Below are 17,456 nucleotides of genomic sequence, written 5' to 3' on the forward strand. Positions count from 1 at the left end.
ACCCTAAGTTGCCAATTTACTTGGTGGAGGGAGTTATCACTGGGAGTTCCCTACAGCAATGAAGTCATATATTTGAAATATGCTCTGCCTCTACTTTAAAAACTGCTGTGTCTTGCACTATAAAGAATCCTTTGCTTCTTCCAAGACAGCTCAAAATTCACCTCTTTATGAAGCCTTTCTTTAATCCTTCCAGATTCTAGGGGCTTCACCCCCAAAATAATCTTGTATGTTGCATATGCCTATGCATGCACAGGTTGTCTTCCCTGGCTAGACTATAAACTCCTGGAAGGCAGGAACTGATTAACAATTGTCTTTTTATCCCCCAGTGCCTGGCACATAGAAGGTGCTTAATAAAATCTTGTTGACATAGTGACTGATTGATAAAGCTGGTCATTAAAAATTCCTGCCAGGGTTCTAAAGTCCCACACTACTGCACTCTGGACAATATAATGAACCTACCCCAATGGAAAGGTGGGTTGCCCTTCAGAGATATTAGATTATAAAATAAAATTATGTTTATAAGAATGTCATCAGTAGCTGATGGTTTGCTGCTCTATCTGTTGTAGAGTAACAACAAGCATTGATAGTGAAAGGAAAACATCCTAAAAATTAGAACTGTGCCAAAATAAGATGGGCGGCCTCAGAAGTCATTTACAGTTGTTTTTTGTTTGTTGGTTGGTTGGTTGGTTGGCTGGGTTGGGGTTTTTTTTGCGGGGGGTTGAGTCTACTAGTGCCAGGTACTTTGCAACCTTCTGTCAGAGACTAGATAGCCAGTTGTAAGTATATTATAGAGATATTCCTAATCAGATACAGGTTGAACTAGTTGACCTCTGAGGTTGCTTATAACCAAGACTGTGCTGGTAAGTTTTTAGCAACTAGTTCTTCAGGGAGGAAAAATGTATGCATGATACATTTTTAAGTTTACTCTCCACATTTTCTCCGTGACTTTCTTCAGTCTAGGCAATCAACAAAACAATAAATCAAACTCTGATTTGTGGCATTTGCAATGTCTGAGGTTTAAATGTTCCCACTGAAAATTTAACAATCAGCTCCCCCAAGTTGATTCCAATTGTATCCAACAGAGCCCTGCTCCCTACTCTAAGTTTTTCTCACACTAGTTGTATGTTTTCTGAGATTATACGTGCAGTGGGAGTCTGGAACATGCACAGAGGGTCTCAGATGGTGTCTCTGTCTAAGATGTGAGGGAGCTTGTTTCTGGGAGAGTTGTGATGATGTCTAAGGGAAATGACTTGGAGAGATGGTGGAGTATATAGAGATGTTCTGAGTGATTCTGGTCTTCTAACCATGTGGTGAATAGGAGGGTTTAACACTGCCACTTTTGCCAGTCTCTTGAAAGAGCATTAAACACTACATTAATTTTCTATCACTTTGGCATAAACTTGAAAGATTAGAATCATACTTTTCTCTCTGTCATTCATCTTGATCTATGATTTTCCTAATCACCTCCATCCAAAAAAAAAAAAACCCAAGTAGCAAAAATGGATAGAGCGCTGGATGTAAGTAAGGATGAATAAGTAAGGATGGAGTAAGGGTGACTTGAATTCAAATCTAACTTCAGATAGCCTCAGTTTCTTCATTTATAAAATAGGAATAATAATAGCACCTATACCCAAGGTTGTTGGGGGGATAAAATGAGATGATAGTTATGAAGTCCTTTGTAAATCTTAAAGCAATATATAAATGTAAGCTATTATTATTATTACTTGAGGGTCTGAGAAGGATCTTAGATCATAGATCACATAAAAACCTATATATAATATCAATTTGTTCCAACATCGTGCATGTTGTCTTCAAGTAATCTCCCCTTCCTTCTCCTCGAACCATGAATTTAGGTTCCAATTTAGTAGAAAAAGGTCCTGATAGATTCGATTTGGGGTTGGATTCAGATTAGAGAACTTTTGAGACATTTATCATTCATTTCCAGTCAAGATGGAAGCCTGAACAGGAAGTAGTCCACATCATCCTGACAGACCTACTCCAACAAACCCTGATATTCATACTAACATGAATGAAAGAAATCCAATAAGAAGTACAGTAAGTGACACATCCCACCCTAGAATTACACACAAAAAAAAGTTAGTGAGAATGTCACAGGGAATAAGAAAAGGATCCCTTAAAATGACCTTGATTAGAGACAGGGTGTATGGAACCAGAAAGATTCTGTATGTAGGGGAAGATCAAAAGATTCTCTTGACAAAGCTCTAGAGTAGTCAGTAAACCCTAGGCTGTGGACCTTGAAACTCTAAATTCCATCTTCTCCCACCTTTGACCATTTTCATGGTCTGTACTCCCATGTCTGAAATTCAGTTTCCTCACCTCCACCTCTTCCTTGGATTCCTTCAAGGTTCAGCTTAGGAATGAACCAATCAATCAATCAATATTTATTAAGTGTCTACTATGTTCCAGGCACTGTGTACATTATGGGGATACAGAAAGTGGCAAAAGTCAGGCCCTGCCCTCAAGAAGTGAGGAAGTGAACATTAAAACAAAGCAAGCTATATACAGGATAAATAGGAAATAAATAACAAACAGACGGCATTGGTATTAAGACAGGTTGGGGAGGTTTCCTATAGAAGGTGGAATTTTAAAGGAAGGCAAGGAAGTCAGTAGTCAGAGTGAAGAAGGAAGAGCATTTCAGGCATGTGGGACAGTCAAGAAGGCCCAGAGAGCATGAGTAGGCAACTGCTAGTGACCAGCACAGTAACAATGAAGATGGAGCTTCATTGTTCCTGTCATAACTGTCCAGGTCTACGAGCACTGTGGTCTTTAACACTGTGTCCTGGGATGAGAGAGAGAAAGAGAAGTGGGGGGAGGGAGAAAGAGGGAGAGAAAGTCCTAAAGATCTAGCACTGTGAACCTCAAAGATTTTGAGGTGGGAGTACAAACCTCAGGAAGTAGAAATCAACACAAGAATCCAAGGTTCCAAGAGCAAGACTAAGTAAGACTGAATGTACCACCCCAAAGTGCAGGGGGACAGAAATTAGTCATGACAAAAAGTCCCATTCTGGAACTAAAGTAAAGGAGATAAGTGAATACAAGAAAACATGAACCAATCTCAGAAATTAAATATTTTAGTTGAACTCCATAACAGGCTTGGATAGAGACTCAAAAGAAAAACATGCATTTTTCATGAGAACTACATGAATATTGAGAAGAAATGATGCAAGAGATTAAAAAGTGGAATAAAAGCTCTGAAGAAGGAATTTGAATTTGAATAAGTAGCTTAGAAGAGAAAGTGTTAAACCTTACCTAAGAAATGGCACTTCCTGAAAATTCAAATAGAACAAACAGAAATCAACAATCTCATGAAAGAGAAATAAATATTAAAACAAATTCAAAAGATGGAAAAATAAAAGAAAATACAAAATATCATATCGAAACAACTGACCCTGAAGTCAGGTCAAGGAGAAATAATTTAAGAATCACTGCACTCTCTGAAAATCATGATAACATAAAAAAGCCTGGACATTATATTTAAAGAAATCATAAATTGAAACAACTTATATCAATTAAAACAAGAGGGTAAAGTAAGGATAAAAAAAAATCTAACAATCACCTTTTTAGTGGAATCTCAAAGTGAGACGTCCCAGGAATGTTATAGCCAAAATTCAGAGCTCTTCATCAAAGAGAATTATTGCCAACTTTTACAACAGAGTTCAGGCACTAAGGAGCTACGGAATCACACAAAACCTGGCATCTGCTGCTTAACGCTAGATGAGATCATAGAATACAATAATCTGAAAGATAAGAGGTAAAGGTGTACAACCAGGAATAATTTACCATGTAAAGCTCAGTAAAATCTCACAGGATGAAAAAAGAAAAACCCTTCAATGGAAAAGGGGATTTTCTAGCATTTCTGATGAAAAGACCAGAGCTGAACAGGAACACTGAAATACAAACACAAGATTCAAAGAAACCTAGAAGATCTGAGCAATTGGAAGAGGCAAGAAGCTGTGCTAACATTCTAATAAGAGGAGAAGAAATAAGAGTTCCTGCAGATCAAGCCTACACAACCTGGGGCCCAGGGGCCACAAGCAGCCTGAGGACATGCCAAAGCATTTCAGGCAGCCCACAAAGGGTGTTTTCTTCTATATTTTTTCATGGGTCACTTGAAATCCTTCTGCAGGTTGCACAGGCCTGCTTCAGATCCTAAATGTCTTCAAAGGATAATGAGGAAATTAAATAAGAAAAGGAAAAAAAAGGTCCTGACTAGATTGGTACTGTTCTAAGAATTCAAAAATGGAAAAGAGATAGGAAGGCAAAAGGAGAAAACACTAGTATAGAACAGAAGAAGGCTATTGAGATACATGAAAAGAAGAATACATAAACATATAGGAAAGCATGAGAGGAGTGGACTTCAGATGAACTTCACTCTTAACTGAGGTTGACAAAGAATGATTGAAAACACACAAATGGATGGGTGTGGAAATACATAAGACTAAGTAGAAGTTGAAATGGAGACTCATGGTTTCATATCAAGCGCTCTTTTTGTGTTCTGCTGTGGGTATGGAAATGCTCCTCTCTTTTTTTTTTTTTTGGTGTTTACATCCAGAATAAGGGAAGGGAGGAGAAGAAAACTTTATTAATCATCTGCTATGTACCAGCCACTATGCTAAGTGATTTACAAATATCTCACTTGATCTTTACAGCAACCCTGCAAAGAAGGTGCTACTGTTATCCCCATTTTATAGTTGGGAAATCTGAGTTAAACAGAGGTTAAGTGACTTGTCCAGGGTCCCACAGCTAGTAAGTGTCTAAGGTTGGATTTGAACTCAGGTCTTTCTGACTCCAGACCCATTGCTCTCTCCATTGTGCCACCTCACCCCATTTTGCAGTTGAGAAAAATGAGGTAAACAGAGGTGAAGTAACTTGCCCAGGGTCAACTTGCTCAGATCTTTCTGACTCCAGGCCCATTGGTCTATCCATTGTGCCACCTTACTGCCAAAAACTATTTTTAAAAAGAAATATATATGTCATTTTACATCAACATGTACATACATACATTTTAAAATAGAAATAAAGGCTATTTTAAAATTTAATTCAATTCAATACATTTATTAAATACTTACTGTGAATGAGGTACTGTCCTAGGTACTGAGGATAAAAATATAAAAGTGAAAACTAATCCCTGCCTTTAAGAAGGTTATGTTCCTCTGGGGAAAAGGAAGATGGAACAGGGAGAGTAGATATACCACATATAAATGCAAGATGATTGGAAAAGGAAGTGAGTAGTAAAGCTGGAGGAATCAAAAAAGACTTCTTGTAAGAAGTAGCATCCAAGCAGGACCCTAAAAGAATTCAGGAATAGTAAGGGGGGGAGATGAGGTGACAGTGCATTTCATGCTTAGAGGGACAGTCTATGTCAAATGGAACTAATTTGCTACTACGTGCCAAGCACTATGGCATGTGCTACAGACACAAAGATTAAAAAGACAGTCCCTGCCCTCAAGGATCTTATATTCTTTTAAGGAAGACAATATGTACACAACTGTAAACCAAATATTTAAGACATTTTTTTTGAGAGGACGGTACTATCAACTGGGAACAGCAGAAAAGACTTCATTTAAAAGTTTGCTCTTGAACTGAAACTTAAAGTCTATGAGGGATTCAAAAAGTTGAGGAGATGAAGGAGCATTTTCCAAGCAGGGAAGAAAGCCAGTTTATAGGCAAGGAGTTGAGTAATGGAATGTGAAAAGTGAGACATAGCAAGATGATTGGTTTGGGTGGGTCCTAGGATGTAGGGAGGGAAACAATATATAATTAAGCTGGAAAGATAGGTTGAGCCTGTTTATAAAGGGTTTTGAAATCCAATAAGAGATGTTTACATTTGATCCTAGAGGCAATTGGGAATCAGTAGAGTTTGTTGAATGACTTAGTAAAAATGTGCTTTAGCATAATCATTTCAGCAGCTTGTCACTTTGGTACCATGTTTGGTACCATACCATGGATGAAGAAGAGTAATATCTGGACTAGTATATGGGGCCCCCTTCTTTGCACTGTCAAAACTGCCTATGACGTGGCAAACACTGTCAAAAAATTTATGGAAAGAAAAGCTAGTGGCACCAGCCTCACAATGTGACAGAGTACCAGAAGGGCCAGGACTCACTAAAAGTTCAAGGGTAAAAGTAATATGGCTGAAGGCAGCAAGGTTATGGTGGCCAAAGGAGGCCAATGAAAAAAAAGTGTTAAAGACCCAGACCACAAAGACTATTGTACTGAAGGTTGCATCAGGTGAATCCAACTACAGATTATGAGGATGCTAGCCATTAAGAAATGTAAGTATTGGGGCAGCTAGTAGGTGCAGTAGATGAAGAGTTGCCCTATAGTCAGGAGGACCTGACTTCAAATTCAGCCTCAGACACTTTCTAGCTGTGTGACCCTGGGCAAGTCTCTTAATCCAATTGTGTGTGTGTGTGTGTGTGTGTGTGTGTGTGTGTGTGTGTGTGTGTGTGAGAGAGAGAGAGAGAGAGAGAGAGAGAGAGAGAGAGAGGCAGAGACAGAGACAGAGAAAGAGAGAGAAGTATTTTGAACTGGGGGGAGAAAAGGAAAGAAAGGGTTAAGTGATCTTGTTTTAAGCTTCATCTTTTTGTTTTGCTTTGCTTTGCTTTTATAATAAAATAATTAACATGTTGAAGCTAGAATATTTACATTTTTGGGTCTTATGTTACCTGTTTGGGTAGGGAAAAGACTTGAGTTAACCAAGCCATACCATGTGATACTTTTCTCATGTAGGAAAAGCTAATGCTCAAAGATGTGGCTAAGGATGTAACTTTGATTAGATTTTGAATTCGATTTGATTGTGCATCATACAGTGTGTTCTAATGAATCTTTCAGTTCAAAATCATTTGCCATTTGTAAAGTCCACCTGGAGATTTCTGTGGGACTCTGGTTGCTGGTACTATTTTTAAAAATGTTTACTTAGTGAATGCCCTTGTATTAATGAAGACTAGGAGTAAGGAAGAGGGATATAAAATAATGAATATAAGGATAACTTATGTATGTATGTGTCTTAGTCAAACTGGCATTCAGCAAATCTGTAGTGAATTCCTCATCTGCAGAGGTTTCCTTACTTCAAAGAATTATCTTAATAAGGTGGCTGCTTCCCAAAGGTACTTGGGTCAATTAATCCTCTCTGGAGAACTACTAATAGTGACTTAAATGCCTAGTAGTGGGTCATTAAAGGGATGGCACATTAGTTGAGAGAACTGCTGATGGTGTTAATTAGCTGGTAAGGGGTGGGAGGAATGTCAGTTTATCCAAAAAGATGACTTTTTATAGAGAAGATTTGTGTGGAAGTCATTGACCTTATATTACTGTATTATATGTAGTAATGTATTGTATATGATGTATAGTACTTACATACTTATGTACTTATGTACATAGTAGGTAAGTACTTATTAGTACGTACTTATGTACAGTAAGTCCAAAGTAATGTCTGCTTAAACTTTATAACTTTTCCAATATCTTGCACAGTGCTATTCATAATGGAAGGAAGGAAGGGAGGGAGGAAGGAACAAAGGAAGGAAAGGAGGGAGGGAGGGAGAGAGGGAGGGAGGGAGGAAAGGAGGAAGGAAAGAAGATGCCAAAACTGTAAAGAACTGGTATTTTATCCTAGAAGCAAAAGAGAGCCACTAATGATTTTAAGGAGCTGAGTAAACTGGTCAGATAAAATGGATTTATGAGCAAAACCCCTCTGTATTCTACATAAAGTGAGTAAAGGGAATCAGAAAACCTGGATTCAAATTGTGACTCGTTATTTATAACTGTAGCTGTAGGATCTTGGGCAAAGCACTTAAATTCTCAGACCCTAAGTTTCCTAAGCTATAAAATGGAAATAATAATATATCTCTATACCTCACAGATTTGTGAGGAAATCAAACAATAAACATTTATTAGCCACTTACAGTATGTCAGCCACTGTATTTGCCACTGGCAATACAAATATATAAATAGAGTCATCCTTGCCTTCCAGAAGCTTATGTTCCAGCAGAGACAACATATACACATATAGGCATATACAAAATAAACATGCACCAAATAAATACAAGGCAATGGGGAAAGTGTTAAGAAAGATCTCGTGGAGGAGGTAATGCTTGAGCTGAGCTGTGGCAAAAATGACTCCTTTTTACTGGCTTAAACCTCAGTGTCCAAAAGAAGCCCTGAATTGAGAGGAGTGGCAGGACATGCTCCTTCTATCCCCTAAACCAGGTTTATATATAGCTCAGCATCACCTGTAAGTGATGTTATTTTTCAGTGCAAGACTGTATATCCCTCAGTCTCTTTTGCTGGTTCATCTTCCATGCCATGACCACTAACAGGGAGCACCCCCAATGGCAGCTCTGTCCTCTTCTCTCTACATACTCTCAGTTATTTCATTGGTTCCCATGGGTTCAATAATCATCTGCACTCAAGGGACTTGCAGATTTAGTCATCTAGCCTTAGTCTGTCTCCAGAATCCCAGCCCTGAATCACCAAGTGCCTACTGGATATTTCAGATTGGTGACTTTTAGACATCTCAAACTCAACGTGTCCAGAACAAAATTCATTGTCTTTTCCTCAAAATGACCCATCTTCTGAACTTTCTGTTACTGTTGAGGACATTATCGTCCTTTCACTTAACACAGGTTAACAATACTGGTGTTACCTCAACTTTTCTCTTATCCTACATAACCAATCAGTCAGCAAATCTTGCCATTTCTATCTCCACAATAGCTCTGGTTTTCCTTCCTTTGTCCAGCCAATGCTTAATACAGTGTCTGTCACATAATAAGTGTTAATAAATGTTTATTCACTAACATCCTTCTTTGCATGAACACAATTGCTACTCTATTTCAGGCCTTCGTTCCCTTTTGTCTGGGCTATTGGAATGGCCTTCTAGTCTCATGCCTCTTGCCACTCCAATCTACACAACCATCAAAGTAACTTTTCTTATTTTTTTAAATTTTGTTTTATTTTTAATTTATGAAATAAAACAAACATTTCCATAACAAAGTAGAATAAAAAGATTGCACATGAAACTGCAAATACATTATGTACTACTTGCTATTCCTTTTAAACATATAATAAATTTATCATGTCAATTTCTTTTTTCTTTTTCTTCTCCCCCCCCAGTGGCTACCATTACACACACACACACACACACACACACACACACACACACACACACACACATATATATATATATATATATATATAATCATTCTATACCTCTATCACTTCTTTCTCTGGATGCAGAATAGTCTCTTCCCTCGTATGTCCATTGTAGTTAATTTGGGTATTTATAATAGTCAAAATGACATTGTTCAGAGTCATTCTTAAAACCATATTGTTGTTACTATATACAATGTTCTCTTGGTTTTGCTCATTTCACTCTTCATTATTTCATGCAAGTCTATCTATGTTTTTTCCAGAATCAATGAGCTCATCATTTCTTACAGCACAGTAGTATTCCATCACAGTCATATACCACAACTTGTTTGGTCATTCCCCAGTTAACAGACATTCCTACAATTTCCAGTTCTTTGCCACCACAAAGACAGTTGACATAAATATTTCAGAACATAAAGGTTCTTTTCCTTTTTCCATAATCATCTTTGGAAATGGATGTAGTAGTGGTATTATGGGGTCAAATGATATAGGCAGTTTAATAAGTTTCTGGACATAATTCCAGATTGCTGTCCAAAATGCTTGGATTATTTCACAATTCCACCAACAATGAATTAGTGTCCCAATTTTTCCACATTCACTCCAACATTTGTCACTTTTCCCTTCAATCATTTTAGCCAATCTGATAGGTGCAAAATAATATCCCAAAGTTGTTTTAATGTGCATTTCTCTAATCAATAATGATTTAGAGCATTTTATGTGACTCTTCTAAAGCATGGCTCTGTTCATATGACCTTTCTACTCGATAAACTACAGTGGCTACCTATTACTGCTAGTATTAAATATAAACTCCTCTATTTGAAGCAGTTTTCCAAAACATGTGCCCTTCCTACTTCTACATTCTACTTCCCCCTCCATCCATGCCCCTTACAATCCAGTCACACTGACCTACTTGAAGTTTGTCACATACCATGCTGGATCTTCTGTCTCTGTAGCTTTCCTCTGACTATCCCCATGCCAAGAATGTTCTTTCTTTATCTTTGTCCCCTTGGAAACCTCAGTTTAAAGACTCAGCTAAAGTTCAGACTACTAGAGGAGCCTTTCTGGGTCTTGTTCCCACCACCCCCCCCACTCCCAACCACTATTGCTTTCCCCTCCAAAGTTACTTTGCATTTGCTTCATATGTCTTGTATGTAACTACATATATGCATGTTGTCTCCCTAGTCAGAATTAAGGTTCCTTAGGACAGGGGCTGTTATCCTTTCATTTTTTATCATCAGATCACTGGCAGCTATGTGATGTGCTGAATGAGTGATGAACCTGGAGTAAGGAAGTCCTGAGTTCAAATTTGGCCTCAGAGACTAGCTGTGTGACCCTGGGCAAGTCACTTAGCCTCTATCTGCCTTGGTTTCCTCATCAATAAAAAGTGAGATGACAAGAGCACTTATCTGCCAGAGTGTATGTAAGAATCAAATGAAGTGACATTTGTAAAGCTCTCTGCAAATCTTAAGGCATTATAGAAATGCTATCTGCTGTTACTATTATTATTAATGATTATTATTCAAGCAATAGAGAACACTAAATAACATCTTTCTACCATTGAATGATATCACTTGGTCTTCTGAATATGCTCATTCATGGGAGAAAAAACTATCTTCTAAAATCTTTAAATTTATCATCAAAATCCTTTTCTGTTGGTATACTAGAATGGCACAAGATTTGGAGTCAAGGGATCTCCATTTGAATCTCAACTCTGCCACTTTCTGAGTGACCTTGGTCAATCTATTTACCTCTATGGGCTTCGGTTTCCTTATCTGTTAAATGAGGAGCTTGGAGTATGTGGCTTCTAAGGTCCCTTCTCACTCTAGATCCTTTATCCTGTGACCACCAGACTAGATTCATCTGACTTGGGTCAGGAACATCTGAGTTCAAATCTCACCTCAGACACTTATGAACTCTGGCAAGTCACTTCACCTCTGTTCTTCTCAGTTTCTTCAGCTATTAAAAGAGGATAATAACAACACCTACCTTGCAGGATTATTGTAAGTATTACATGTAATATGTTTGTAAAGCACTTAGCACAGAGTCTGCTACATGTAGTAGATGCTATATGAATGCATAGTCCCTTTCCTTCCCTTCCCTCTTATTTTAGACCTGATTCTTGCCTTGCCAACAGTCAGGAACTAGTTGCCAGAATGAGAATCATTTGGACCTCAGGTCAAAGGAACTTCCCCATTTTATTATTTGTGACAAAAAAAAATAAGAAAAGGAAAGTCAATCTCAATCTGAAATACACTCGATTTCGGGAAATCTGATTCAAAGGATTCAGAGAAATCATAGCTAGCATTCCATGGAGATATTGATCCAGGAAGGATAGGAATGAAATTTTGAAAACACAACAATGTTACTCCTCCAGTCAATGTATGTTTGGAGGAAGGAAAGGGATTATAAAAATGGAACCTTGTGGTTTCCCACTGACCTTTCTTCAAAGACTTTCTAATCAGATTGTCTTGATTTGCAATCCAAAGGTATACTTTTTTTGTAACTGCCAAAGCTTTTGATCTTTATTTGAAACACAAAACTTATTCATTAGTTTTGTATTTTTCTTGCCAATGGTAGAGGCTCCCCAATGAGAGAGATGTGAAATGTTCAACCCTTGTGGCCTATTGATTTGCTCTGATATGGCCAAAAATCAGGGCACATAGTCCAACCAAGGATTTTCTCCATTATTATCACCTCATTGGCTTCTCCATGGGATTTGAGCTGATTTTCTTTTACGGACTCCTATACTTAGAGAAAAGCAAGACTTCATGCTGCTATGCAAGGAAGAGAGTGACACCACTGAGGGTAAAGAAGGAAGCAAGTGCTTCAGAGACAGAGAGATATTGAATATGAAGAATAAGTATCACATGCTTTGTATCACCTGAGTGGATAGAAGACAAGTAGTCAGAAAACTGAGCTCATGTCTTTCACTTACTAGCTGTGGAATTTTCAACAAGTAATTTAACTCATCTATAACTTAGTTTCCTTATTTGCAAAACATCTGTCTTAAAGACTTTCTTTTTAAAATTTATTTTATTTTTTTATTTATGGACTAAAACAAGCATTTTCATAATATAGAACAATAAAAAAAGATGATTGCACATGAAACTGCAAATCTACTATGCACAACTTGCTATTCCTTTTAAATATACAACAAAGTTTATATGTAAATTACTTTTGTTTTTCCCTTTTTCTTCTTCCCTCCCCCTACTCCACCTTAGAGATGGCCACTATTAGATACAAATGCGTGTAAGTGTAAAATTATTCTATACATACTTTTATTTATCATCTCTTTGTTCAGATGCAGATAGCACCCTGCTTCATGTGTCCTTTATAGTTAATTTGGGTATTTATAATAGTCAAAATAACTTACTTGTGCAAAATTGTTCTTTAAACTGTTGCTGTTACTGTATACAATGTTCTCTTGGTTCTAATCATTTTGCTTCTCATTATTTCATGTAAATCTTTCCATGTTTTTCTAAGATCATTGAGCTCATCATTTCTTATAGTACAGTAATATTCCATCACAATTATGCAGTACAATTTGTTCAGCTCTGTCTTAAAAACTTTTAGAGGAATCAAATGAGAAAAAGATACAAATGCCATGCAAGTGTAAGTTATGTTATCATCATCATCATCATCATCATCACCATCATCGTCATCATCATTACCACCACCACCATCATCATCTCTTCCTTGTCAACCTGCTGTTTGATGGAGTTTGACTAGAAACAGTAGAGGGGTAAGTCACTTCCCTGCTACTGTTATTTTGTAACAGTAAAGAAGGAAAATAAGAAAATAAGCATTGGTTAAGCATCTACTATGTGCGAGACACTATGCTAAGTGACAAATAATTATTTTCTCATTTGATACTCTGAGTAATCCTGGGAGGTGGGCACTATTATTATCTGAGGCACATAGTTTGAGTGAGCTGCCCAGTGTTATGTCATGGGTCACTATCTAAGGCTGGACTTGAATTCAGATATTCCTGAATCCATCTACAATGATCCACCTAGCTGACCAAGTAGTTAAAAAAAATAGTTTTTTTTAATTGAATAAAAGTGTTGGAATGCACGCTCATCTTCTATAGATTCAATAAGGGCATCTCTGAACAGCTCTGTTAGGAGCAGTCAGCAGTGATAACTTGCTGTGCTCTCAAGATAGCATACCTTCACACTTTACTTTTGGAATAATGTTATCCAAAATCAGTCTGATCTTTACAAATTTAAAGCAATATTAACAAATTAATGTTAATAATTAATAATAAAATTACATTCATGGTCTTTTAAAGTTTGTGAAGTACTTTTTATAAAATACATCACTTGAAACCCATAACAGTTCTGCATATATTACAGGTATTATTAATGGCAATTTACAGAGGAAATGCAACATTAGAAAAGGCAATTGAGCTGTCCATGGTCTTATAGTAAATATCGATTGTGAACTTTGAGCCCAGGTCTTCATGATTACAAGTCCAGCATTTTATCCACTATGCAACAAATTATCTCCCATTATCTAATCATGTAGAAGTTCTTCAGAGTAAGGAATTAAAAACATTTGCCAGTGTCCCTTCCCGAAGATAGAGTTGGATGGTTTTATTGGTTCATTTTTACATTCATCTCATTTTACTTTTGTAACTCAAAGAGCTGGCTGAATTCTAAGAATTCTTTCATCCTGAGAAGTATGCATATCATTTCTAGACCCTAGCAAGCCAACCTTCTTTTTTTAAAAACTGTATAGAGTAGATTGACTTGCATTTATTAGGCCTTTAATAAGTGTGATTGTAATTGCTGAGAAGTGATTACTATAGTGGAAAGATTACTGGACTGGGGTCGGTCAGGCTGGATTTAAATTCTGACTACTGCTTATTTTATCTCAGAAAGTCACTTAAAATCTGTTTTCTTCTGTAAAATCGAGGGGTTGAATTTTACATCCCCCCAGGAAAATAAGTGTTTCCTTATGCTCTATTTGTATTATTTTCTGCCTCTTTGATGATAAATACCTTGTGGTATTTCAACTATTTAGCTAAGAGTCTGCTGTGAAATAATGAAAGAGTATGGTTAGAAAATATACAAGTAATGTGGGTATGTAAGTGAAGCAGTCAATTGCTGAGAAAACCAGCGGTGCTGTGGCTACCCAGAGCTCCTACTCACTAGGGAAATGTGCTAGGAAATGGGAAAAATCTCTGTAATTTGAATGCTTAGAGAACACATCTGCAGAATGACTCCCACCCACTCCCAATCTCCACCTACATTTGATTATTCTTTTGACAGGTATGATGAGAACTGTGGTTAATAATAATAATGTCATTTATCTCATCAAACAGGAACACTCAAAGAACCATCATCGACGCCTATGATTTCTACAAAGTCTTCATCTAGCTCAGCAGTGCCAAAGACAGGTGGGTGGCATACCTCATTTGTCCAGCATCAATAGAGAATGAGCTAGCTGTTCTGTAAAAGTAACCTTTCTAGATAGCTGAAACTTAACCCTTTAAATATCAGATTGGCTTTGTTTCAGCAAGCTTGGGTAGAAACATCTCTAAAATATACTAATACTTCACTGACTTCTTAAATAGAATTTAACTTTTTATATCTACATCAATTTATACTAATTGCAACTAAGTTAATGACTATTTAGGTGTGCAACTCTGTTTTCCCTTACACAAAATGGCCCCATATGGCTATGCCCCAGATGGGTCTGGTTGCTTATTTTTTTGTATCCTCCCTTATTGTTAGATTGTGCTTCCCTCTGGCATGTCATATATTTTCTGCCTTCCTTCCTTCTTTCCTTCCATCCTTCCATTTTGCTTTTTCTTCCAACCTTCCTTCATTTCACTTCCTTTTCCTTTCTCATTCTATTCCTTTTTTCCTTCCTTCCTTCCTTCCTTCCTTCCTTCCTTCCTTCCTTCCTTTCTTTCTTTCTTCCTCCCTCCTTCCCTCCCTCCCTTCTCTCTCTCTCTCTCTCTCTCTCTCTCTCTCTCTCTCTCTCTCTCTCTCTCTCTCTCTCTCTCTCTCTTTCTTTCTTTCTTTCTTTCTCCCTCCCTTCCTATTTGTCTTCCTTTTTAGACTGAGTCTTCCTATCTCACCCAAATTGGAAGTGCAGGGACTTCACAGGCCCAGTTGCCTCTGATCAGGCACAGGAGCTTTGACTTGCTCTGCTTCTGGACTCTGTTTCATCCCTCCTTTGGCTGAACTTAGTGTGAACTTGATTGGCTTAGCCCACAGCAGTTCAGAGCTGTCAAGCTCAAGAGATCAATCAACCTCAATGTCTCTCTGGTAGAAAAGATTTCAAACATTTGCCAATGTACTCAGCTTAATTTGCTTTTTTTTTTCTCTAAATGTTCAGAGCTAAGAAAATGATGTTTATCACAAGTATACATAAGGTATAAGTAAATAAGCCTTGAAAGACTGAACAGCTCTCCTATAAATGTACATAATGTTCAGTGCCTGCACTTTGTGCCCCATTTCTTCAAACCATACTGAGACATTCCTACCAGTTTCTTGGTTTTCATTCAATCAATCAAAAGACCTCTATTAACCACTTGCTGTGTGCCAGGTACTGCTTATATAAAGAGTACCTGAGCCCCAAGAGCATACAGTCTATTGGGGAAGACAGCATGCACATATATAAGTGTATATATAAGATACATTCAGGGTGAATACAAAACTAGCATTTGGAGGGAATAACCTTGGCTAGGACAAACACATGCTTTGTCCTGGCTTTGCTTCTTATAGAAAAGTAAAAATCCTGCAGATAGGTAGGTAGATAGGTAGATACATAGGTAGATAGGTAGATACATAGGTAGATAGATTATAAGATTAGACTGAAATAAGCTAGATAAATTCTTAATCCCATTTATTCTATATTCTTCCCTCTGATAATTATTATTTCCTATTGATCCTGTATATAGCTCTCTTTGTATATAGTTGTTTGCTTTCCTTATTAGATTGCAAACTCCTTGAAGGCAGGCACCATATTTTGACTCTTTTGTCTATCTAGATAGATAGATTAGATAGGTAAATGGATAGATAGATAGATAGATAGATAGATAGATAGATATATAGATAGATAGATAGATATAGATGATAAATGGATAGATGGATGGATGATAGGAAGGTAAGCAGAAGCTTTATACAAATACAATAAAAAATAGTAGCCCTGCCCTCAAGGAGCTTACATTCTAATGGAGGAAAACAACACAAAAAAGGGAACTAGAAGTGAAAGAGGATTTGAAAAACTGGAGCATCAAGAATGGAGCTGGGAGAGAAATGAGGCATGGATAGAACATTCACTATGTGGATTAAGCATTTCTTGTGTGCCAGGCACCCTGCTACACCTTCCATCCTAGTCTTCTTCAGTTACTCTCTCTATAGACTTTGACAGCACTGTCAATTACTCCACAAAGTTCTCCTCCAGTTCTCCTCCCCACTTCAGCCTTACTAGTTTTTCCTTATCTCATCAACCACTGAAAAAGATGTCCTACTTAGCCCTTCAGCCACCTCAAACTCAACATGTCTAAACTTGAGGTCATCTTCTCTTCCATTCCTGAAAAGCAACAAGCTCTCCTCCTGGCTTTCTTTTGCCAATAGGAAGACCATTCTCTAAAGTTCAAAATCTTGAAACTTGGAAAGGGAAACAGATTTGGAATCAAACTCTTCAGTTCAAATGCCAGCTTTGCTACTCATTATTGCCTGCATGACCTTGGGCAAGTCACATAACTTTTCTAGGTTTCCATTTCTTCATCTGTCACATGAGTGGGGTTGAGCTCAGAGAATTTTAAGGACCCTAGAGCTATAAATGTAATCCAGAAACACAGCACAGGCTTTGGAACCAATCTGGCTGCCAAGATGTCTGATTTTTCAAATGCCCTTGTGGTCAAGTTGGTGAAAATGAGCAGATGAACCAGAATTGCCAGTAATCGAATGCACTAGTCATTGATTAGCTACCACCAAAATGTCATATTGAAGACTTTCAAATTTTCATCTTTTGACCCAAGATGATTATTAATATTAACCTTAATAAAAAAACCTCTAGCAATATTATTAAAGGATGCTTACTGTCTTTACAGAAAAAGAAACCCCCCAAACTGAAAGTACAACTGATGTTTCCAGCACTGCAAAACCACAAGGTTCTGATCACCGATTTCCAAGTGCTGCATCAACCACAGAAAGCAACCAGAAGAGCGGTAAGTAATGGGAATGTGTGTTGATACTTTGAATTATGAGGCTGACTAGCTATATAGACTTTTCTGCATAAACTCTGAAGTCTTAATGTTAGTATCAGAC

General features: G+C 37.5%; 1 protein-coding gene across 7 annotated transcripts in view; it reads left to right on the top strand.

Annotated features, from left to right (window-relative positions):
* EMCN (endomucin) overlaps positions 1-17,456 on the top strand; it is a 174,790-nt gene that overhangs the window by 71,154 nt on the left and 86,180 nt on the right. For all 7 annotated transcript variants that reach the window (XM_078148956.1, XM_078148958.1, XM_078148955.1 and 4 more), the window contains exons 4-5: positions 14,495-14,569; positions 17,240-17,356. In XM_078148956.1, coding sequence (XP_078005082.1) covers positions 14,495-14,569; positions 17,240-17,356 — 192 coding nt within the window. The remainder of the gene's footprint in view (positions 1-14,494; positions 14,570-17,239; positions 17,357-17,456) is intronic.

This window comes from Phascolarctos cinereus, unplaced genomic scaffold (genome assembly GCF_003287225.1).
Source record: "Phascolarctos cinereus isolate Bilbo 61053 unplaced genomic scaffold, phaCin_HiC Scaffold_9;HRSCAF=440, whole genome shotgun sequence".
Lineage (NCBI taxonomy): Eukaryota > Metazoa > Chordata > Mammalia > Diprotodontia > Phascolarctidae > Phascolarctos > Phascolarctos cinereus.